Here is a 24,833-nt window from a genome sequence, read left to right as displayed (position 1 = left end):
TATGAACAGTGAAAGGACAGCAAACTCACAGTTATTAACAACCACACCTAAAACAAAAGCAAACCAAGAGGACAGCTAGATCAGGAGTGGAACCATAGAAATGAAGAACACATGGAGGGTTAGCAACAGGGGAGTGGGAGGAGGAGAAGGGGGGAGAAGGTACAGAAAATAGCATAGACAGTAGGTAGAAAATAGATAGGGGGGAGGGCAAGAATAGTGGGGGAAATATAGAATCTAAAGAACTTGAGACACATGGTTATAAACTAAGGGGGGAGAATGGTGGGGGAGGGAGTGTGCGGGGCGAGGGGAATGAAAGGGGGGAATAGAACAACTGTAATGGTATAATCAATAAAATATATTTAAAAAAAAAGAAAGAAAGAAATGTTTTAATAAAGAAATATTTTAATAAAGAAAAATGTCTCCTTTGCAAAAAGTTACAAATACAGTATATTAATTTATATTTTACTGTATCTTTTTTGGAGTAAGAAAAGCAATTACTAGAGGTTTGCAAGAGTGATTATAATAATTACCATCAACGTTTTTAAAAAATAACTTTAAAAATAATTAGCTTCCTTATCAAAAAATGTTAATAGCAATAATACTGTATCTAACTGTTTCTCCTACAGTAGTAAATCTAGGACAAGCATTTCTGACTGATTTCAAAAGTATTTACACCGAGCATTTTAAGCATTAATGAAACAATATTCATATTATTTTCAAATACCTAGGTTTAGTTTTTCATCAAATGACCAGTGACAGAAAAAGTAAAACAATGGTTCTTTAGCAAAGAGAACATTTAAAAAATCATAAATGTAAAGAACTTTAGCTCTGGCTGGTGTGGTTCAGTGGACTGAGCATTGGCCTGTGGACCAAAAGGTTGCTGGTTTGATTCCCAGTCAGGGCATACACCCAAGTTGCAGACCAGGTCCCCACTTAGGAGTATGCAAGAGGCAACCAATTGATGTTTCTCTTGCACATCAATGTTTCTTTCCCTTTTTCTCCCCCCTTTCCCCTCTCACTAAAAATAGATATAAACTCTTTTAAAAAACCTTAATAAATTTCATTTATTCCAAATACACTATATCTACTATGAAATACTACTTTGTTACTAGTTCATAATTATTTCAATTCTTTTCCAGAAACATTTCCCCATATTGAACCAAGTTTAATAAATGAAATGAAAGTTTTGATTACAAAATCAAAAGTAAAGTTTAATAAGATGTGTATAGCCCATATGTATTAATAACACAGGTAACCAAGGTTTTAGATCACCATTCTGATGTTCCTGTGCTCAATACACACAGCACTATAGGAATAATGCTATAATTATCTCTGAAAGTCTCTGAGGCAAATACATCAACCTAACAAAAACCCCAAGTTCTTACAGAATATTCATTAACTGTTTAGTTCCCTAAAAGTGGACATGGCAGAATTTCTATACCTGAGTACCCCAAACCCACTATTACAGATATGCAACTGAAAGCCCTCAAATTATAAAATCTGAGATTTATGAGGAAAAAAATTGAGAGACTAAGTCATAAGAAAACTCTGTTTCTAAAATAAAATAGTTTGGTCCAAACTATTTTAGTCCAAACTATTTTTGGATATATAACATATATATCAATTTAACATATAAGTTTATATATTAAATTGATAATGAAGAAAATTTTGCTAAGTTGTATTTCACCCACCAAAAATGTTTTACTTTCTCCACTGCAATTTAAACAAACTATTCAGACATTTCATCTGCTTTCTTTGCAAATAAATATCATACTAAGCAGACTTTCCCCTATTTCATTCATCTTCTTTTCTATCAGTGTTCTGATTTCATAGTCTTAATTACTTTAACCCTGATATTTTTCAGGGCAACTTCCCTCTGCTTGTTGTGTTGCAAATTGTCTTAACTATCTTTGTCCATTTGCTCTTACACATGAATTTTAGAAACAGTGTATCAAGTTCCACACAAACACACACACACACACACACAAAACAGCTTACGATTTTGATTGGAATTGTGTTAATTTATAGATTAACAATAATATGATTTAAAACGTCATTTATAAAACTTACCTTAAAAACTATTAGAGGTATACCATCAAAATTCTATTTTTATTTATTTAAAAGATATTTCTAAATGATGAGACTTTACCTCCCAAAGTATTTAATAATTCACAGTTATAGTGGATATTTGCATTAGGCAGTATACATCTGATGCCGTAACGTGATACCACTATTAAACTCTTCCCTCTGATGAATATTTAGCTGCTTTCAACACTACCTGTGATGGCAAAGGGGCATTGTACTTGTATTACAGGCCACCTATATCTCACTTGTGGAATTTTGTGGCATGGACATATGAAGGAAGTAGAAAATATAGGAGCATCTATTACAGAAATAATGTTTAGTTTTCTTATATTTACTCATGAAAGACAACTATAAGTAGACAAATACAACCTTTTATTTCAAGACATTAATACATAGATATGCTGACCTATAAAAACACTACCCCTAATCCATGAATCTGCCACAATCCCAATTCTTTATTTTTTAAATCCTCATCCAAGGATATGTTTATTGATTTGAGAGAGAAAGGAAGGGGGTTGGGGAGGAATAATAAGGTGAAAGGGGGAGGGAAGCAGGGAGAAAAGCAGGGAAGGAAGCAGGGAAAGAGGGAGAGAGAGGAGAAAGGGGAGGGGAGAAAAAAAGAGGGAGGAAGAGGAAGAGAAGAAGAGAGAGAAACATTGATTAGTTGTCTCCCAGACATGTCCTCACTAGGGATTGAACCCACAACCTTTTGGTGTATGGGACAATGCTCCAAAAGACTAAGCCAACTCTCCAGGGCCCAATTCTTCAATTAAAACTAATAAAAGCCTTAGAACAGAATCAATAGCTCACCAAGATGGCAAATGAGTGAACAGAGACCTGAATTTATACATTATCAATAGTACTTTTAATCTTTGGTTATGTTCTTAGGGTCCAGATAAGCTCAATTTTAGCTTGAGTTTCTCTTTTGGAAAAGTTGTAACTATTTGTGAAGACTGATATTTCATGTCTTTTATTCTTCACCAATTGTAATAATTATGATTAAGATGAAAGCTGAATTCTTAATATTGCCTAGTAAGTCTTACATGATCTGTCCCTGCCTACCTTTCTAGTCTCAGCTGGTACCATTTGTCTTTGTGGGGAGACTTAGCTATAAGAGCCTTCTTTCAATTTCTGGACAATGTCCTGCCATATGGCTCCTGCCAAGAATATTCTTCTATTGCTTTCAACACCTAGTTAACTCCTATCATCTTCTAGATAGCTTAAATGTCACTTTCTTGGGGCATCCTTCCACAAGCCTCTCCCTGTTTCCTTTCCATTTGAAGAAAACAAAACAAACAAACAAACCAAAAAAACCCCCACAAAGTGGCAATCTCGGTTTACTAGATATCAAGACTTTTATTAAATGACAGAAATTACTTACTAACATCTGACCTTTACTCTTGGGCCAGGCACATATTTCTAAGTATTTAACTATACTGTCTCATTTACTCTATCCAATGAGGTAGGCATTTTAAGAATTTCACAGGCACATAGAAATTAATTTTCCCAAGGCTACAAAGTTAGTGCCAGGTCTGTAATTAAGAAAATGTGATATTGGCATAGGGAAAAGTAAAAGTACCATTAAAAACAAAGAAACAAGAACCAGGCTCATATATGTGGAACTAAATGATGTACAACAAAGGCATCATTACAAACTAGTGGGGAAAGATCTGGCTATGTACATGGGAAAAAATTAGAGCTCTACCTTGCACATGTAGTCAGCTCTACTCTAATGCTTGTTTCAAACACTTGAATGTTTTAAAAGTGATTAACGTATTAGGGTGTACCAACACAAATTTCAGTGTTTCCTTAACCACTGTTTCATCCACAAGGAGGGATAGGATTAAGGTGAGGCAAGGAAGACAGATGTATGCCTAGGGGTCCTAACAAGTGTCTCCTTAAATTGTACACCCTAGGTGCTTTCCTTGCCATCCCCTAATCTCAACTCTGAAACAAAACTTAGGTGAATATACAAAACTACTAGGTGTACTGAGCCACACATGAATGCATAAAGCACACACACTTCAATCATCTACCTAAATTCACATGCATTATGAGCCACACACTCCACAACTGCAGTTAACAACTCCTTGACAGATTTCAGATAAACTTATCTCCACCAGTTCACAACTTACAAGCTGCAAACCTTTTGAATCCCACTTCCACAAACAAGCTTTATCTTTTTCAAAAATAAAATATATTTTTGAGGTACTTATGGTTTTAACCATTTAACATAATATATGTAAAACGGTGCCACCATTTTTAAGTATATATTATTTAATGTGTCATTGAAAAAAATTTTGGGTGTTGTGCACCAACCCCACTTTCCCCATATGCCCTGTGGCTTTTATTGCGTGATTTTGTATATATATATAATATGGAGATTTTTAGGAACACATGTTGTGTTACAGAAAAACTATGTAAAAATAAATTATAGTAGGATTAAAAAACATGAATGTGAAAGCAAAAGTATAATTTTTTTAAAAGATATAGGAGAAAGTCCTTGTTACTTCAAAAGAGATGAAGAGTCAAGACAAAAAGCAAAATGCCTTATACATAGTCTGAGAAACTTGCCAAGGTTAAACTGAAAAGATTCCTTTCAGCAAATACAACATCAAGCAGAGACAAGACACAGGAAGATACTTAACATCACACGTAACCAACAAAGGATTAGACTACACGAACTCCTTAATTTAAAAAAAAAGAAGGAAAAAAAGAGCAATTTGCAGAGCAGGGAAACAGAATGGCCTCTATACATATGAGATGTTCAATCTCATTATCAATAGGAAAAATACAAATTAACATAATACTGTATCATGCTCACGAAATTAGTGAACAGGCACATGCATGCACATGCATTAACAGTAAGAGTGAAAAAACGTGTAGGAACAGAAATGCATATACTGTCAATGGGAATATCAATTACCCTCACTTGAGAGAATAATTTGGCAATATCTTGATAGAATAATTTGGCAATATCTTGTAAAAGTTAAGATGTGCATACCATATAATCATGTATTGCTACTGCTAAGATTCATCCTACAGAAACTCTTGCACTTATTTACATGAGTACAACTATAAGAATATATACTGCAGAATAATTTGTAAGAATAAAAAATTGAGAAAAACCTAATACTCATTATTCATACCCAGAAATATTACACAAAAACTGAAATGAAAAATACAATTACATGTACTAACATGAATAAACTCTCATGTCATAAATAATACATATTATTTACAGATCCATGTATGTTAGAAGTATAAAATAAATAAAATAATAAAAATCAGTTTCAGGGTAGTGGCTTCCTCTGTCAGTGGGGGAGGGGATGGGATTAGGGAAACATAAAAAGATTCAACTGTATCTTATTGTTTTCTTTTAAACTAAGGTACACAGAGATATTTTGTTATACTTTTCATTGTACTCTTCTGTCTTTGTGAAATATAATATCACGTTATTGTTTTTTTAAACTAAGACATATACATATTTTGTTGTACTGTCTTTTGTACTCTTGTCTTTGAATATGACATTAAATATGATTAAGATTTTCTATTTAACATACAATAATGGTACATATATATCTTCACATACATGCACACATGTACACAGTATCAATAATGTTGAGGCCAATAAAACTGATAGAGTTAAGCGACAGTGAACAAATGAAGAGAAATATAAAGCATAAAATAAGTAAAATAACTATAAACACAGCTTAGGTTTTTTTAAACTGGGATAAAAGTATGTAGAGCAAAATATATAAAATGCATAGCTTTAGATTGACTTTATTTTGGAAATTTTCATAATTTTACATTACCTCATACTTATTTTTTATAATAAATTCTGTCTTCCAAACAGCTGAATTTGCATTAAGTTTTAATAAAAATTTACATAAGCCTTGAAGAATTTCCTTCGGAAAAGCATGATCTATCTGACTCTTTCTCAATGTATCAAATTATGATTCTGATGTATACTAATATATTCATTTTCAAGGAATCTTTTTTGGGAACTAGAGCAACCAGTAGTAAGCCAGAATAGTAAAAATACCTGGATGACATATCACAAGAAAAGCAAAGCATATAAAGTACAGGAAGTAGATTATTACTCTTGATATTTGGGAAAATAATATAAGCAAAACAATCATTCAAAAAAAAATCCCAAAACTGACATGGTAATTTTAGGCTGATCAACCTTTAGTACCAAATATAAGATAAACTATAGACTTGCAGCCATCTAAAATTCACCTAAATACTCATGTGCAAACATTTAGATGGCTTGAAACACAAAGTAGTAATTAACTACTTTATACAAATAGGCAACTTTTTTTTGCACAAAAGAAATCTATACTTTATGGATGAGACTAAAGGTGAAATATTTCTGAATAACACTGAGCCACCTCACTATGTCCCCAGTATAAAAAAAGCTATGAAGTAAATGTACTAAAATATGATCAAGATCACTTTATGACTGAGGCCTCTGGGTATGGCTTAATCAGTACCACTTCTCTTTGTTTCAGTGATTTGCAAGATTTTATGAGGGTGCCTCACACTTGATCATTACTTATGATCCCCATATAACAGTATATCAATATAAAAAGTTTTCTTATGTTAATATTATCTGAGTTCAAAAATTACTAAGGGAAATCTCATGGACATTAAAGATCTATAGTTTTCAACCTCTAAATTCCTTCAAAGATGACCCGTAATCCTTTAGCATATGTCCAGTAGAGCCTTCTCTACTTTATGCCTACTTTTCAAGGAAGTCAGAAGCCTCAACTTTTTTCATGTTCCACAACTTAATATTAACAATCTTACCTGATTCCCTTGTATATCAGTGCAGGATATAATTCTCCTTAAATCCAACACTAATAATTTTTGTTCCAATGCTCTGAATCTGATTTCCTTCTACCTTCTTGAAAACTTACCACAATTAACAGCCCCTACCTATTGTCTATCCCAGTATCTATTGGAAGTCCCTCCCACCCTCCCTTCCTCTCTTCACTCCTTCCTTCTCTCTTTCTCTCTCTTCCACCAGCATAAAAAAACAACCATCTACTTTCTCCTTCCTTCCAAACCACCTTCCATCTCACATACTTACTTCCTCCTCTATTTACTCCCATTTTTCTGACTTGTCCTTGCAGCCAAGTTTATCTTTTCTCAACCCTCCCTCTTCAGTGGTGTATGATAGGTCTTTCTACCTCAGTGGGCCCTCAAAAAGGCTCTCATAGCCCTGACTGTGTGGTTGATGCCCAATTGGTTGGGCGTCATTCTGCAAAGCGAAAGGTTGCAGGTTTGATCTGGGCACAAAGGAGAGGCAACCAATCAATGTTTCTCTCTCATATCCAGGTTTCCCTCTCTTTCTCCCTCGCCTCCTTTCTCTCTAAAAAATAAAATCCTTTTAAAAAAAAGGTACTCACAAAGCCACCAACTACTGCCCTAACAAATCCAAAGGAGCCATAATTTTATGTACCTTGTCAATCCTTTTAAAAAAGTGATTCCTGAGCAAAACAGGGATGTCTGTTTTCAAGCTCTTACTCAACATAGTACTGGAAGTCTTAGCCACAGCAATCAGACAGGGAGAAAAGTAAAAGGCATCCAAATTGGAAAGGAGGAAGTCATACTATCATTATTTACAGACAACATGATATTGTACATAGAAAACCCTAAAGACTACAGGAAAAAGCTGTAAGAATGAAGAGAAAGAAAACAACCCCACATACTACTGCAACAACAAAAAACAAGGTACCTAGGTATAAATTTAACCAAGGAGGTAAAAAACCTGTACTCAGAAAACTACAGGACAATGAAGAAAGAAACTGAGGAAGATACAAATAAGTGGAATCATATACCATGTTCATGGATTGGAAGAAGTAACATCATTTGAATGTCCATACTACTCAAAGCAATCTACAGGATTCAATTCAATTCCTATTAAAATACTAATGGTATATTTCACAGAGCTAAAACAAATATTTCAAAAATTTACATGGAACCAAAAGACCCTCAATAACCTCAGCAATCTTGACAAAGAAGAACAAAGTTGGAGGTATCACAATACTATCAAACTATACTACAAGACCACCGTGATCAAAACAGCATGAGAAAAGGGATAGAAATAGTAGGAACAGAACAGAGATCCCAGAAATCAATTCACACCTATATGGTTAATTAATATTTGACAAAGGAAACAAGAAGATACAACAGGATAAAGACAGTCTCCTCAATAAATGATGTTGGGAAAATTGGACAAATACATGCAGAAAAATGAAACTAGATCATTAACATGCACCATACACAAGAATAAACTAAAAAATGGATAAAAAATCTATTTAAATGTAAGTCATGAAACCATAAAAATCCTGGAAGAAAACATAGGCTGTAAAATCTCAGGCATACCTTGGAGCAATATTTTTTCGGATAAATCTCTTAGGACAATGAAAAAAATGGCAATACAGCAAAATGAAAAGAGTCTGAAAAGGGAACCCACTCTATGGGAGAACATACTTGCCAATGATACATCTGGAAAAGGGTTAACACCCAACATATATAAAGAACTTCTACAACTCAACACTAGGAAGACAAGCAATCAATTTTAAAAATGGGCAAAGGTCCTGAATAGACATTTCTCCAAAGAGGACACACAGATTGCCAAAAGATACTGAAAAAATGTTCAATGTCACTAAGCAGCAGCGAGATACGAATTAAAACCACAATGAAATATCACCTAACACCCCTGAGAATGGCTACCAGAAATAAAACAACAAACAAGTGCTGGTGAGGATGTGGAGAAAAGGGAACCCTAGTGCACTGTTGGTGGGAATGCACACTATTGTAGCCACTGTAAAAGGAAATAGTATGGAATTTCCTAAAAAGATTAAAAACTGAACTGCCTTTTGACCCAGTGATCCCACTGCTGGGAATATATCCTAAGAATCTCCAAACACCAATTTGAAAGGATATATACACTCCTGTGTTCCTTGCAGAGTTATTTACAATATCTAAGATCTGGAAACAGTCCAAGTGCCTTATCAGCAGGTGAATGGATAAAAAAAGGTGTGGTACACTTATACAATGGAACACTACACAGCTGTAAAAAAGAAGGAAATCTTACCTTTTATGACAGCATGCACTGACCTGGAGATTATTATGCTAAGTGAAATAAGCCAGTCAGGGAGACAAATAAGATGATCTCACTTATACATGGAATCCAACAAACAAAATAAACTGATGAACATGATAAAAACAGAGGCATGAGACCTGGAACAGATGAAGAGCTATCAGATGGAGGGCAGAGAAGGGGGCCAGATAAAAGAAGGTGAAAAGATTAGCAAAAGAACATATACATATAACCCCCAGACACAGGCAATAGTGTGGTGATGGCCAGAAGAAAGGGGGAGCTAGGGCTGAGAGGAGGAGGGAATAGTGGGGGGGAATGGGGAGATCTGCAACATCAGTGTCAAAAATAAAAATAAAGGAAAAAAGTAATTTCACTTTTTTTGAGGGGATGCTTTTTAAAAAACATTCTCTTCGTGTTTAAATGTTAGTAGATGTTCTTTAATTTCCTCTTCTTTTAAAGTCTATATTCTACAATAATACTGTAATTCATATCAGTAATTCCAAAATCTGTGTCCCCAGGCCAGTCCCCAAGTTCTTGAACCATATTTCCAATTTCTACTAATCCATGTCAACTTGGAATTTTCAGACATTTCAACCTTGAATCATCAGTGATCTTCCTACTTTCAAATGTACTTCTCTAGTATTCCTTTAATAAGTGGTGTTATAAGTAATTGAACATCCCTAGCCAGAAATCAGAAATATTCTATATTCCTCTCTCACCTCACAACACCTAGTAACTAAATCTGTCTCTTTCCTCTTCACTCTCAGAAAAGCACCTTAGTTTTGTATCTGCCCTTCCTCATTATTATTTATTTATTTATTTTTCAAATACAGTTTTCTGTCTATTACTCCCATCCCATCCCACCCACCATGCTCCCCTCTCCCTCCCATTTTCACCCTTCTTAGTTGTTGTCCATGTATCCTTTATATTTGTTCCTCTAAATCCCTCCCCCATTTCCCCTGAAATTCCCTCCCCTCTCCTCTCTGGTCACTGTCTTCCTGTTCTCTATTTCAGTGTCTTTGGTTATATTTTTCTTGCTTATTTGTTTTGGTGTTTAGCTTTCTGTTAAAGGTGAGATCATACGGTATTTGTCCTTCAACACCTGGCTTATTCCTTCCTCATTATTAATGGCATAAATTACTGTAGCAGCTGCCCAACTTGTCTCTGTTTAAGTTTGCCTTCTTCTAATTGGTTCTCCATTCTGATACATTTTATTTTATTATTATATTTTTTTAATCACAAGTTGCCAACAGCACTTCATTTTTTGTTTTCAACATCCTGTTCTGCAGCTTCCTTGGCTCTTTTTGCCTGGATTCCAAAGAATCAGGCATAGGTATAGGTCATGCAGAAACTGGCTAAACAGTTTCAAGTTCTCTTCTGTGATGACCCTGGCTTTCTCCTTGTAGACATTCCCTGTGGTCATGACTGGTCCTGTCAGCTAGGTGGCCAACCTGAGGTCTTTAGGAGAACTATTTTCCTTGTTGGGGCCATGGGCTCTCTGGAGAAGAGGATGAATAGAGCAATACTCCCTCAGCTGCTGTGCACTGGCCTGCAGGGACTTGGGTCTCCTTCGGCCTCCTCGGATCCAAAGAGATCCCAACGGTCTGGGTCACTGTTTTGTGGATGCCAATCACCCTCAACAGAGGCTGAAGCTCCTGCTGCTAGCACTTTAGTGTGGTACCTCAGCATCTCACTATGGACCAGATGGGTCCTGCCCCAGGGTGCACAGGACGATGGGCTCCTGGCTTGCCTGGCCTTGTGCCTGCAGACCTTCTGCACAGGCTGGTTAAACTACATGGCAATGAGCCATGGCCGGTCCTTGTGGAAGTGGGGTTTCAGGATCATGCTGTTTCATCTGGGTGCCATGGCTGCTGTCTACTTGCCTTCCAGAAGGACAACAGCCACCACCAGAAAAGCCACAAACATTTTAAAAAGAAGTATCAGTCCTCTATGTAAGTTAAAATTCTAGTATCACATAACTATACATGGTTTATATTTATATAAAGTTTTTCTCTATAGAGTGCTTTCACATTAATTACTTTATCATTAGAATAACTTTTACTAAGGTCACACGACACCACTGGGTGAGTATACAGGGCCAGTTTTCAGTACGTACTCTAGTTTTCAGATTCTAAGATTCATGCTCTTTCTACTGTATTCAACTTTATTTTAAATCCCATATATTTAGCAAAGACTAGAGGTATAACAGATGCTTGGTAAAAATCAGACATCACATCCCCTCTTTATTAAATGCTAAGGGTCCTTTTTATAAAGTAAAGTAGCAGAAAAAATACAATGTTATCAACAAGTTATAAATAAGAATGGACATACTTAATTAAAAGAAGTAGTCTAGAAATTTTTATCCATTTAACTTAAGAACAAAATAAGTATTTTCAAAGAGGGCCTATCAGGAACTCAGCAGTAAAGCCTGATTTGACAGTCATGTTTTCACCTCAATTAAGACTACATGAAAAAAACACTGTAAGAGTTTTTTTGAGTTGTGGTAAACACTAAATTTCAGATCAATTTTTTCACACCCATCTCCAATTTGTAGTCATAATTATTTTTTGCTTCTAAGTATCTTAACTGCTGAAATCAGACTTCAATAGATAGGAACTCCAAATTTACTGTAGAAAAGTACTGCACCAAAATTCTTCCTCTGACATTACTTGCTGTGAGATCTTAAAGGAAGTTACTCAGCACTAAAACCTCCAGATTGTGTATCTTAGAAATGGAAATTCATTCACTCTAAAAATATTTACCGGAGGTCTAATATGCTATTCCATACAAATAGGTGGTTATCAAAATAGCCCAGGTCCCTGTGTTCATGGAATTCAGAATCCAGGGGAGAAACAGTATGTTATTAAGATATATAGTAAAATACCATTGTAAATGCTGTGAACAAAATAGGAGCACAAAAAAGAGCTCCTATTTAGAAGGAAAGAAAGTCTCTTTGAGGAGACTTTAGCATATGAATAGGAGTTATTTCAGGAAGAGTAAGGGGAAAAATGTCTATACTGAAGGAACACTATGTGCTTGGGCCAGCACAACTTTGGGAATTTGGTATTTGGAGGAATTTACTAAATAAGGTTGGCGTTTATAGCCAGGGGAGGAAAAATCCTAGGCTGGAGAAGTGGTCTGGGGATAGACTATATACATAGTGCCCTTTAAGGTAATAATAAGGATTTTTTTTTATCCTAAACGTAATGAGAAAAGATTGAAGGGTTTTTAGAAGGGAAGAGATATGATTTGACTTGCATTTCACAAAGACCATTAGGAATATTTTATGTGATTGTTGAGAGGATCAAATACATGTGAAATGATTAATAAATAAAAATTCACATAAAGTTATATTATGAATAGTCTAAAAGGTCTAAATTGTATGGTGCTAAATACTCTGAAGGCATCAAGAAAGACAATTTTAGTGCAGTATGTATAGAATGATTAAATGGCTCCTGAGAGGCAAGGTCAATTTTAGTACTCCGAATAAATCTGAGTTAAGTTTTAGACAGTCTTCAAATGCAGAAAACTATGTTAAAAACTAAAAAGGCCAAATGTGGGAGGGGAGGGGAGGGGTGGGGGGGAAGACAAGAGAGTTTCAAAAGTTGTTTAATGTTTTTAGATACACTAGAAGCAAATTTAAGAAAGATATATAGGGACCAATAAGAAATGATTCAGAAATAGTCCTTGATACAGTTTAAAAGTAGACAGGGAAATGAGTAAATCCCAATAGCAGAATTTAGGAAACCACAGTTTTATTATTAGTATTATATTATTAGTATTATTATTATTATTAAGTATATGTTCACATGGATAACTTTCAGATAAGAAGTCCACAATGCTTAACTACCTAATATTGACATAAAATATAACATTGTTTACTTTTTAAAAATCCTACCTTCCTCTTAGCAAAGTAGGCATAAGATGGTCATTCTTTTACAACAAAAAAAATCCACAAAATTATCAACCTAACCCAATGTACCACACTTAATCTCAGAACAATATATATATAACTTTCTTATGCAAAATTAATGGCATAAACAATTCTGTATGTTATTTTGTTAATTCACTCTATGACTAATATTCTCATTTAATGAAATACTGTGTAAATTAAATTTGAGTAGTAATAGCATTAAACCATTTTTAATAAAGACATCAATAATATCTAGAATTTTACCAAATATTTCATAAAATTTTCTTTTAGTACCACAAACTAAAACTAAGATTTTCACTGTTTCAGTAAAACTTAACCAAAGAAATCCATGAAGTTATTTTAAATAAGCAAATGGCTTAGTCAATCATCCCTTCATATCTTAAGTTTTAGATTCCAAGCATTTCCAACCTATTTCCTGCTCTGCACATTAAATTCATGAATTAGCAAGAACTCATTTTTATGACCTCTTTTCTTCTTACATCTAAACTAAAACAGGAATAAGGAACTCTAGAAGGAGGCCAAGTAAGATTGTGAAAGTGAAAAGAAAGCCCATAGATAAAGAAGGAATTTTGCAATCATCCATTGGGTAATGAACTTGTATTTAGAATCTGTAAAGTAGTCTTGAAACTCAATAATACAACGACAAATAACTAATTTTAAAAATGGACAAAGGATCTAGACAGATATTTTGCCAAAGATATACAAATGGCCAATAAGCACACATGAACAGATGTGCAACATCATCAGCCATTACAGAAATGCAATTCAAAACAGCAATGAGAAACTATTACACACACACACACTAAGATGGCTATAATCAAAAAGACAGTAACATGCTTCCAAGGATGTGGAGAAGCCAGAAAGAAGCCTCATGCACTACTGGTGGCAATGTAAAATGCTGCAGTCACTTTGGAAGTCTGTTAGCTCCTCAAAACATTAAATATAGGGACTCAGCAATTCCACTCCTAAGTATATAACCAAGAAAAATTAAAACTATGACCACACAAAAACTTGCACACAAATGTTCGCAGCCAAAAAATGTAAACAACTCAAAGGTCCATCAATTCATGAAGGGAAAAATTCAATGTGCTCTCTCTGTACAATGAAATGTTTGGCAATAAACAGAAATGAAATATTGATACATACTACAACATGGATAGACCTAAAAAACATTATGTTAAATGAATGAAGCCAGACACAAAACTCACACAATTCCATTTATATGAAATACTCAGAATAGGTAAAGCTACGGAAGAGAATGTAGATTAATAAGTTGCTTAGACTAGAGCTGAGGGAGTAACGGAGAAGTTGGAGGACTACTAGTAAGTAGGGGTATCTTTCAGAGATGATAATATTCCAAAATTGATTGTGGTGATGGGTGCATGACTCTGTGAATATATCCAAACCTAGTGAATTGTACAAAAATTGTATGGTATGTGAGTTATATCATAATAAAGCTGTTATACATCTTTTCAAAGGGTAGGATTATTAAAAATGATTTTACAGAGATTAGTTTTGAGTAGGTTTTGAGGTTGGGAATTGGTAAAATGTATACAAAATAATATGAATGATGTATAAGGCAAGAATAAGTAAATAATTTGCAGGAAACAGGAACCACCATCTGTATATAATAAACTAGAGCTATATTAGTTAGAAATGAAACTATTAACACTAGAATGCTAACCCAAGGAGATCCAGAAAATTCTATAGGTTCCTCATATGAGTAACAGGTGAACATACTGTTTTACTAAATAACAAAGCTGTCACTTGATTTTAATACTTCCAAGTATTCATCCATCCAAAGCTGCTTCGGTAATATGGGTATGGCTCTATCACTCATATGCAGGTGGCACGGCTGAAAATGCAGGCTTTTAGAGTTGACTGGCTAAGTTAGAATCCCTGCTCTACCACTGACTGAGTATATGGCCATGTGTACTGAAATCTGTACCCCAGTTTCTGCAACTGCAAAATGAGAATACTCACTTATTTGATATATATAAAAAGCTGTTAACATAGTAAATGAGTGGTAGCCATAGCTGAAACTATATGGTCCATATAATACTTAGCTATACTTCCCCTGAGACTCAAGTTTCCTCAGCTTGAATTCCATTCAAATTTATGAATATAAGCTTTCTACCTATAAAGATAAATATCTTGATTAAACTGTTAAACTTTGTCATGCTGTTCAAGTATACTGTTAAATAATATAAAGCAATCCGAATGATCGTCTTTTTTTTTTTTACCACAATCACTTCACCCTTATCATTCCTAATCATTTTGTTTTCCACTAAAGGAACCTGATATTCTTTTCACTCAAGTAATTAATTTTGTCTTTAATGCTCTCAGGTTTTGATTTAACCAACTCTCTAAAACTTAGAATAGTCTTGCCTCAAAGCCACTCTTAGACTGGCTTGTAAGTCTTTGACTTCCTTCACAAAGGAAGGAAGCCAAAGCCTTTCTATGGCTACTTCTGCTAAACAATTTTCCCTAACAGCAAGGAATTATCCGATAATATCTGAATCTTCTCAGAGCTAAAAGGAAGGGGGCATCAGCATTCTTAGCTCCCCATACGGAAAAGAAGAGGTAGTTATTACCCTCCTTTTCTTTCTGGAGAGCTATAAGGAAAGAAATCTTCATGCACAATTGCACTGACAGAAGCAGAAGTGTTCTACGCATAAGGAAATACAGGTTTATCCTACAGGTTTTCTGCTTATGTTACAAGATGACCTCTTTACTTCTTTTTGAGGTAACATTTTCCACATTCTCTCAATACATCATTTTAATCTGTATCCAAAACTGAGGTCACTTAACAACAGTCTTATTCTAGGTTTCTTTAGTAGTGACTTCTATGTAACCTGGAAGATAAAATAAAAGGAACTACATTCTTGTTTCAAGAATAGATGGAGAAAGAATCAGGAGAAACTGCTTCAAAGGAATAAATTTAAGGTAGAATATGAATTACAGTGGTAAGTGAAGAAATGAAAATAAAAGGCACAAACTGAACTGCTATTACTCAAGGAAGAAAAAAAAACTAGCAACTGTTGAAAATTTCTATGTGGGGACTAACAAGGAACTAGTTCATTACTAGTTTAATGACTTAATGAAATACTGTTTGAGTTACATTTGAGTACTGACAAGCATGAAACATTTTTAATACTGAGATGTTAAATACCTAGTGTTTTAAATCACTATAAACTATGTACTTAAACCTAAACGAGCTCTGAAATTATCAAATAGCTACAAATAAGGGCACTTACTTCAAAGGCTACATAGTATAAAGCATTTAGTACAGTGGCTGGCACAGAGTAAGCATTCAATAAATGTTCTGTAGTGGCACAGAGTAAGCATTCAATAAATGTTCTGTAGTGGTGGTTTTATCACTTGCAAACCACATGTTAAACCTCCTGATTTCTCTCAGTTCAGATTCCTTATCTAAAAGAAAGGACACTTGACACTTATTTTGAGGATCAAATCAAATATTGCATATAAACACACTTCTCAACCATCCCTCCCCTTATCTCCCTGCCAATATAGCTAATGGTTTCAATTCACTTTTATAAAAACCATGGTTTATTAATAAAGGGATTCTCAAAATGAAAAGAAAATCAGTAAATTCATGTAATAAAATAGATATATCTAATGACTAAGGTGGAAAAACTGACTGTTCTACTAGCAGTAATGCTACTCAGAATGTCAGTTTTCCACAAGTATTAAAGAGGTATCAATAAAGTCATGTACCTTCTACTGTCTTAATTCAAGTGTCTTTTACTTTGAGAATTTACTCAAAATTACTTCTGAATAAAATCAGTTGGTAAACATGGAACATAAAATGCCATTCATACTTGCATTTTCTGGCTGGGCTGTTCCTCTGGACTCAACAGCCCAAAAAGAGAGACTTACTTTCAAAATAAGGGAAAGTACCAAAACAATATCCAAGTCCTTATTAACTGCTTGATATGTTATTTCTGTAAAACTATATAAGAAGGAGCCATGGGGTCCCTAACAAAAGCTTATGATTACTGATAAACAATTAACACCCAAAATCTCAATCACAAATGATATACAAGTGCAGTTTAAATGCACTTTTGGATCAAAATGACATTCATTCTACACATGCAGTTAGTCACCTATTAACCTTTTTAAAAAAAATATTTTATTTATTTATTTTTAGAGAGAGGAGAAGGGAAAGAGGAGGGAGAGAAACATCAATGTGTGGTTGCCTCTCGTGTGCCCCTCACAGGCGACCTGGCCTGCAACCCAGGTATGTGCCCTGACAGAATCAAACCGGTGACCCTTTGGCTCACAGGTCTGTGTGCAAGCCACTGAGCTACACCAGCTGGGGCACACCTATCAATCTTTAAACATACTTTAATTTCAAGAAGCAAGATATTAAGATTCTCTCTACATTCCGTCATACATAAAGTGAAGATTCACAGAAGATGAGCTAGAGACAGAATGGTAGAATTGTGCCACTAAACTAAGAGACTCCACTTACAGAGAAAGAAATAGTGACTTTTTTCTTTTCAAAGTGAAACTATATTTTAAAATGCATCTTGAAAATAAGAGGCAGTGTAGTACAGTGATTTTAGGGCCTGAATTAAAGTCCTAGACTAAGTACTTGGGTTCAAATCTCAGGTATATCACTGTGTGAACACCTCTCTTGAGCCTAGGATTCCTATTCTGTTAAATGTGAACTGTGGCACATTCACATTCTAGTGCACTAGAATTGTGGTTCTAAGTGAGTTAACATGTGTAGGTACTTAAAACAGTATGTAGAATGTTTTTAAATGTAATATTGTAGGCCAGGCCAGACAAACTTTTTCTTCTTATACTTATGTACAAGCTAGATTGTTAGCACAAAACCATTTTGTTAAAAGACCATTTATTTAATAACTTGCATGTGCTAATGGGACACGGTACAATGTAGAAAAAAAATTAAGTCTAGATGTCACTAAACAGATAAATAAAATCACTAGCTAAAGCTCTGGATCATCTTGGCACACAGCATATATTAATCTTGGATTCACGAACAATTCAGAAGTGATTTTAAAAATATATGAAAATTAAATTTAAAAAATGCTTTTCTCAATTTTAAGAAACTAAAATTTGAAAAATATGCTTTACTATCACTTTTTCTGCCCTTACTTTCAATAATTTACTAACACTAAGTTAGTTTTGCTTTCTGGTTTCATTTCCTGAAAATCATGTAATCAACAGTAATGTAAAAATTTCTTCAGTTCGTACTGATTAACAGTGTCAATTTACATTATTAAGTGATGTGATTATAGGTTGTTTTCTGTTAGTGTAAATCAAAGTTGTGGAACATAAGGGACCATATAAAATAAAGCCTCAAAGATTTCTAAGTAGAAGAGTATGAATGGAAGGAAAGTTCTAAAAATGAAATCAATGTCTCCTATCTGAAAACCTCATTGATCTGATGGACTATTCCTTGGCAATTTACTGAAACAAAAATATCATACAAATTTTAAATGACTCAATATAAATTACAGTTACTCTCAGACATGTAAAATTTAATTTGTAAAGTTAGCTATGTGCTATCACTGAACATACTTGCACATAAAAATTAGTGGAAATAATTGGTAAATGAATGACATTTAATAAAAGTGGGGAAATAAAGCAGAGATTTGGATGATTTGTAGTTATCTGTTTATTTACACATAATAGATGTTTTAAAAGATACCTCCAAAGAAATTATTCCATAACCCCCAATTTGTCTTTGAAACTCACTTATTTAATTACCATCCCTTTAACAATGTTCCTGTATCCCTAATATACTTACATAGAATTTTTTTTATGTACTTTAAACAAATTTTCCTTTTGTCTCATGAGGAAAAACCTCCAAGTATCTGAAGATTAAGTTATCTTATATTCATCCTAAACTAAATAACTCTAGACCCTTTACCATTTTTCTATAGTTCTTAAACCCTAACAATCTTGTTTATGGTAGCTGAAACCCAGATCAAGGAACAGCATTATGAGACTACTGCTTTACTCCTTCTAGTGGAAATTAGTGTTACTTTCATACCTTACCTTTTTAAGGTAACAATTTTGACTTTTTTGTCACTACAGAGTCTAGTATCAAGCACATCATAAAATTTGTTCTTCATCTCAGACCCCTGGAACGTATTTTCAGCTTTAGAAAGTCGGTTTTCAGATAAACATCATTCACTATTTACAAATAAACAAACTCCAAAATCAATTAATAAATTCTTTATTTACCCTTGCCCAGGTGTTAGTTTCCAGGGTATTACTAGACAGTCCTTATTTGCAAAGTACTCACAATGTAATAATAAAATGTATTCATTTTAATAATGTGACTATAACATCAAACATCAGTAATAAACTTTCAAGAATAAACTTATGGTAAAAGTACCCTTTTTTCTCAACAGTCCAAGCAGTCTTTCCAAAATGGTTATATACATATACCAAGGGGCATACAGCCCATTTCAGGTTAAAAAAATAACACAGGATTTGCCCAAATACCCATGAAAGACTATTTCAAAGAATGAAAAAATGTTAAAAAAAGAAATAATTTTTAATGTGTTAAATACTCATTTTAATGAGTTCCAAAAACATGAGCCCAAGTAACAACTAAATTATAAATATCTTTATCAGTTCTGTATTTGTGGATAATTAAATTATTCACCTTAAAACTCTGAATCAAACTTCTGTTCTACCTTAGTTTCTTGTTTTGATAGGTTTCATCTGCTAATTGCAAGTAAACTGGCTCACATGTAAACCACACCGGCCTCTGCAACTCCCCAGTATCATCTTGCTCCTGCATTTTTTCCCCTTCAAATATGTAGGGAAATCAGAGTGAGGATGTTACATACCCAGCACTAAAATTTATGGATTTATTTTATTTACTGTTTAAAATTATTTACTGTAACTCTGTCAAAAAACAAAAATACTTTATTTTAAGAATACCAAATTCCATCTCAGATGAGTAGATAAACAAGCTGTGGTACATTTACACAGTGGAATACTACTTGGCTGTAAAAAAAAAAAAAAAGACATCTTACCCTTCGCAATAGCATGGATGGACCTAGAGAGCATTATGCTAAGTGAAATAAGCCAGGAAGAGAAAGACAAGTACTACACGATTTCACTCATATGTGGAATCTAATGAACACAACGAACTAACAAGCAAAACAGGGACAGACTCATAGAGAGCAGGCTGACAGCTGACCATGGGAAGGTGGGGCTGGGGATGGAGCAATTGAGCAAAAAAAAAAGAAAAAACTCACAGACATGGACAACAGTGTGGTTATTGGGGGAGATGTGCGGGAGGTGGAGAAGGGTATGGGGGCATAAATGGTAATGCTCCCATACTTCTTAACTTGTAGTAGTGAACACACAATACTGTGTACAGATGATCTGTTGTAGAATTGTGCACCTGAAACCTGTGTAATTCTGTTAACCAGTGTCACCTCAATAAATTCAATAATAAAATTAAAATACCAAACTTTAAAAAGTTTAATGCTCACATATATTGCTATCATCTTGCAGTGCCAATAACAATTTTTAGTATTAACAAAAACATTGCATTAAAGAGAAGTAATAGACATATAATATTCATATTTTAAATTACAGATTTCTATTTTATGGAAATTCATGTTCATCTTTTTATGAGGTGGTAATAGTCCAGGTGAACTAAGAATTTTTAAGTGTTCTTTAACAAGCAATAGGAAGCAAGGACTGATTTAATCTTTAACAATCCACAGGCCAAGGTGTTTCATTAATGTCCTAGAAAATGTCCAATTTCCCCACAGTAATAAACATCTTAGGAACACTCCAATATAAGTAACAATTATTAAATTATATTTGTTGCAGCAATGCAACAAGGATATGTGTACATCCTTGGGAGATTTGTACATCCTTTGTACACACATCCTTGGGATATGTGTACATCCTTGGGAGATTTAAATAAATATAGTATGAAGGCTGACTAAATAAGAAAAAAAGTATCAAGACTTAGGTCAAAGTACTTAAATTTGAGTCCCAAGTCTGCCACCTACCAGCTTACTTAAAAATGATACTACAACCATAGCATTGTATCAAAAGTAAATGGCAGTAATAACAATGTAACTAAAATTTAATCTTATCTCATAAATATAACAAATCATGTTTTAAAATACTTCACTGAATCAAGGTTAAACCCATATAATGAAATTATGATAGTCCATTTTCACAGGTGAAGATACTTTAAGTGTAATGATTTAAGCTAACTTTCCTCAAAGTCATACTGCAAGTTAGGTGGTGGAACGAATTCGGGTCTAAATCTAATGCTGCTTCCACTAAGCCATACTGGGGTACACGAAAAAACTCTGTAAATTAAACACCACTCCTATGGTGAAAATGCAAAGTGAAAACAATTTTTAAAGAGGCACATTATCTTTCCTAATAAACACCACTTTCCGTTTATGTTACACATTCATATATTTGTTATTTTGGATATCACTTGATATAGCTGACAAGTATTAAAATCTCCACCATACTTCCCTCAGTATATTAAGTATATCCTTTGGTATTTCACAAGTTTGTATACTAGTAAGTGACTTAAGCCTCAAGTGCACTTATCTACTTTTTGCAGGCCCACGCTATGTTTCAAAAGGGAGGGAAGGGCTGCACTTCTAAGAAATGCTGCCAGTTTCTATCAAGCCTCTCCTAAAGCTCACGACCACGTGGTATCTCTCCGAAGCTTGAGGTTTCCTACTCCTTCCTCTCCTTCTTGACAAGGAATGAGAAACTAAGGTTTCCTTCTCTTCAGTGATGCCCTGACACATGCCACCTGTGTAGTACGAACCGCAAACATCCTGCAGCCTGCCTCCCGGAAGAATGAGAATAATAAGCAACTTGGATACCGACAATGCCGGGAAAGGAAATGACTGGAGAAGTACAGCGGGTGAGATGGTGATAAACCGCAGGATCAGGACCTGTCAAACATTTAGAGATTCACGCCGAACGCCTGTAACCTGTCGTTCGGGAAGGCCCGAAGTGGGAGCGGCACTACCCGAGGAAGGAGGGCGAAGGGAACTACACGAGCCTGAGCTACCGCCGCCGTTCCTGCCGCCGCCGCCGCCGCCGCTCCCTACCAGCTTCTCAGCCTGTCGGTACAAGCCAGGAACCCTGGCCCTCATCTTGGGTCCAATCTTTGCCCCAACATTTCCGGAGTGGCCAAAACCCTCTGCCCAGGGCGCCGCCGCCGGACCTGTCCGCACCTGTCACTAGCGAAAGATACCAGCCCTCAGTTCCCGCCCAGCTATCCACCATCCTCCGGCAACCGCAGCCACCTCAACCCTTTTCCCTCACCAGGTGTCCCCTTTCCGGAGCGAGGTTTTGAGCAGCGTCGCGATGTCAGACCGCTGGATGTCCAGATCTGCCGCTCCGCCTTCCGCCATCTTCTTCCACTAGCGGTAGCGGAGGCGGCAGCGACGGCGGCACGCCCCAGAGCATTGTGGGAATGGCGTCCCGCGGCCCCTCCCAGTCGGCAGGTCGAAACCAAAAGAGACGTAAGGGGGTGGTGCGACTCGGTTTCAGAGCTAGCCTTGGGAGCGAGTTGAGTGCAGTACTTTGGCCTGCTGCCCCCCTCGCCCGCCCCGGGCCTCGCCTGCCCGGCATTTCGCTTTGGCTCCTTCCCTATCGGGACCACTAGGTTTTAACTCTTGGTGGGGACCTTTGTCCTCTCTCTTTTGACCGGTGACCCTGCCCCGGTCCATCCTCGACTTCTGCCTTCTCATACCTTTTTACATCAGACGCCTGAAAACCCTTATTTGCGCATAGGGGAGGGTAGAGTCGGGGGGCGTGGAGACGGCTGAGCTATGCAAAAATTTGAACAGCTCCATAGCTAATCTTTTTGTTGCCGGTCACAGAACCTAAACTCGATTTGGCCCAAGCAAAAAACAATCCGAAACCAAACGCTTGGCCCCTTCCTGGGCTCCTTCCTGTCGTAGGTGGAGAGCTTTTATAGGCTCTTTGTGCCGCCTCTCCAGGCACACCCAGACAGCTAAGCTGCAGTGAAAAACATGTTCCAGTTGCTCCGCGAACACGGCGTAAAATATGTATCGAATAATGCCAGGCAGTAAAGGGGAAGAAAACATCTAAGAAACACTATCACCTGGATGTCACAAGTAACGTTTTCTTTGCCACACCTTCCCATGGTGTGTGTACACCTGAAAAGAGAATACCAACTTTTATTTGAAGTCAGTGGTGTTACAAATGAGGAAATCGAGTCTCTCAAAAATTTAATGCAAAGGTCACAAAGTAGAGGCAAGGTTTTAACCCAAGTTACAAAGCCCACGTGCTGTATATCCACTATAGCACACTCACTATTTCTTAGAAAAACTGAACTAAAATATAAACTGGGCTGCACTGGCTTTGTCTTTTTTTACCTAGGGGCTACCACAGAGCTGCCTAACATACCAACCACTTAAGTATTTGTTTAATGAATGAATCGTGGCAAAACTTTATCTCCAAACATAAAGATATACAGATATTTTACTTTAAGATAATAAAAATGATGTGAAAACTCAAAAGATGGATAAGAATTCTTGTATGATCTATATGTTTTTCTATTTCTAATGTCTACACCAACTCATTTGGAGGGAATGCAGTAAAGGTGGGTGGGTGTATTTATGCTAGTAAGATGTACTGAACTGGTTTAAATGAAAGCAGTGTATATAGAGAGGCATTACGATTTGTGCGTAACAGCATTATGATTACTTATTTTCTTCATAATAATAGTTTGCTTTATCATGTCATTCTTGATTTGAGGGTCTGAAAACAGCTTCCAGTTACTGTTATTTCTTATATTATTTGACTTTTCTTTTGACAGGTTAGAAAATTAGACTTTCTCTAACCAGGAGTACCACCAAAGAGTCACATTTCTTGCTTCCCCACCCCCCCACCTTCTTTCCCAGCCAAACTCTGAAAGATAGGTAAGTAAATTTCCAAAGAGGGACAATGTGATATGAGAAGAATATTGGACTCATGAACATGAGTTCAATTCTCACCTCATCCTCTACCTGCAAAGTACTTACTGTAACTTTTATTTCAGTCATAAAATCGAGGATAGTAATACCTACCTTACAGGATTTTTATGAAGATTAAATGAATCATGTATATTTATTGTACTATCTGGGACATAGTAGCCAGTCAATTAACATTTATATTGTTTACTGATGACAGGATGAATTACAACATACAGTATATAAATTATATCACAATAAAGCTGTTGAAAAAATCATTACCGACTTTGAAGGCAAAACCATGCTATCATTTTATAATCATAACTGAGAAGTGATGCCTTATGTACACTCTGCTGTCCAATTTCCTTTCAGAGAAAATGCATATTTGAAGTGCTGAAGCCTGTATCCATGCAACAAGATAAAATAACCTTTCCTTCATTTGTACCATGTTCAAGGCACAGTTACCTGGGTATAGATATGCAAGTTCAATGTCAATTTCAATTATACATCAGATTTATGAGGTCATTTTGTAGACCTATCTAATTATTTTCAGAGTCAGGAAAGACTCTGAAAAACAAAGTATTTTATCAATAAACACCTAACAAATAGCAACCCTATGAAGTATTATTATTATTCCCATTCTGTAATGAATCATTGAAGCAAATGGCAGAACCCAACTTTGAAACCAAGCAGTCTAGCTCCAGATTCTAGC

The 24,833-nt window shown here is 35.5% G+C and overlaps 1 protein-coding gene across 4 annotated transcripts in view; it reads right to left on the bottom strand.

The window, feature by feature from the left end:
- Positions 1-22,604, bottom strand: part of USP15 (ubiquitin specific peptidase 15) — a 116,653-nt gene extending 94,049 nt beyond the window's left edge. For 2 of the 4 annotated variants that reach the window (XM_037063050.1, XM_037063052.1), the window contains exon 1: positions 22,467-22,600. In XM_037063050.1, coding sequence (XP_036918945.1) covers positions 22,467-22,555 — 89 coding nt within the window. In that variant the 5' untranslated portion in view covers positions 22,556-22,600. Of the gene's footprint in view, positions 1-22,466 lie in introns of all 4 variants that reach the window. The other 2 variants (XR_005068930.1, XR_005068929.1) reach the window with 2 other exon arrangements.
- Positions 22,605-24,833: the final 2,229 nt, after the last annotated feature.

This window comes from Sturnira hondurensis, unplaced genomic scaffold, assembly GCF_014824575.4.
Source record: "Sturnira hondurensis isolate 20B ecotype Veracruz unplaced genomic scaffold, ASM1482457v3 Scaffold0014384, whole genome shotgun sequence".
Lineage (NCBI taxonomy): Eukaryota > Metazoa > Chordata > Mammalia > Chiroptera > Phyllostomidae > Sturnira > Sturnira hondurensis.
This window is presented reverse-complemented; position numbering and strand designations above follow the sequence as displayed.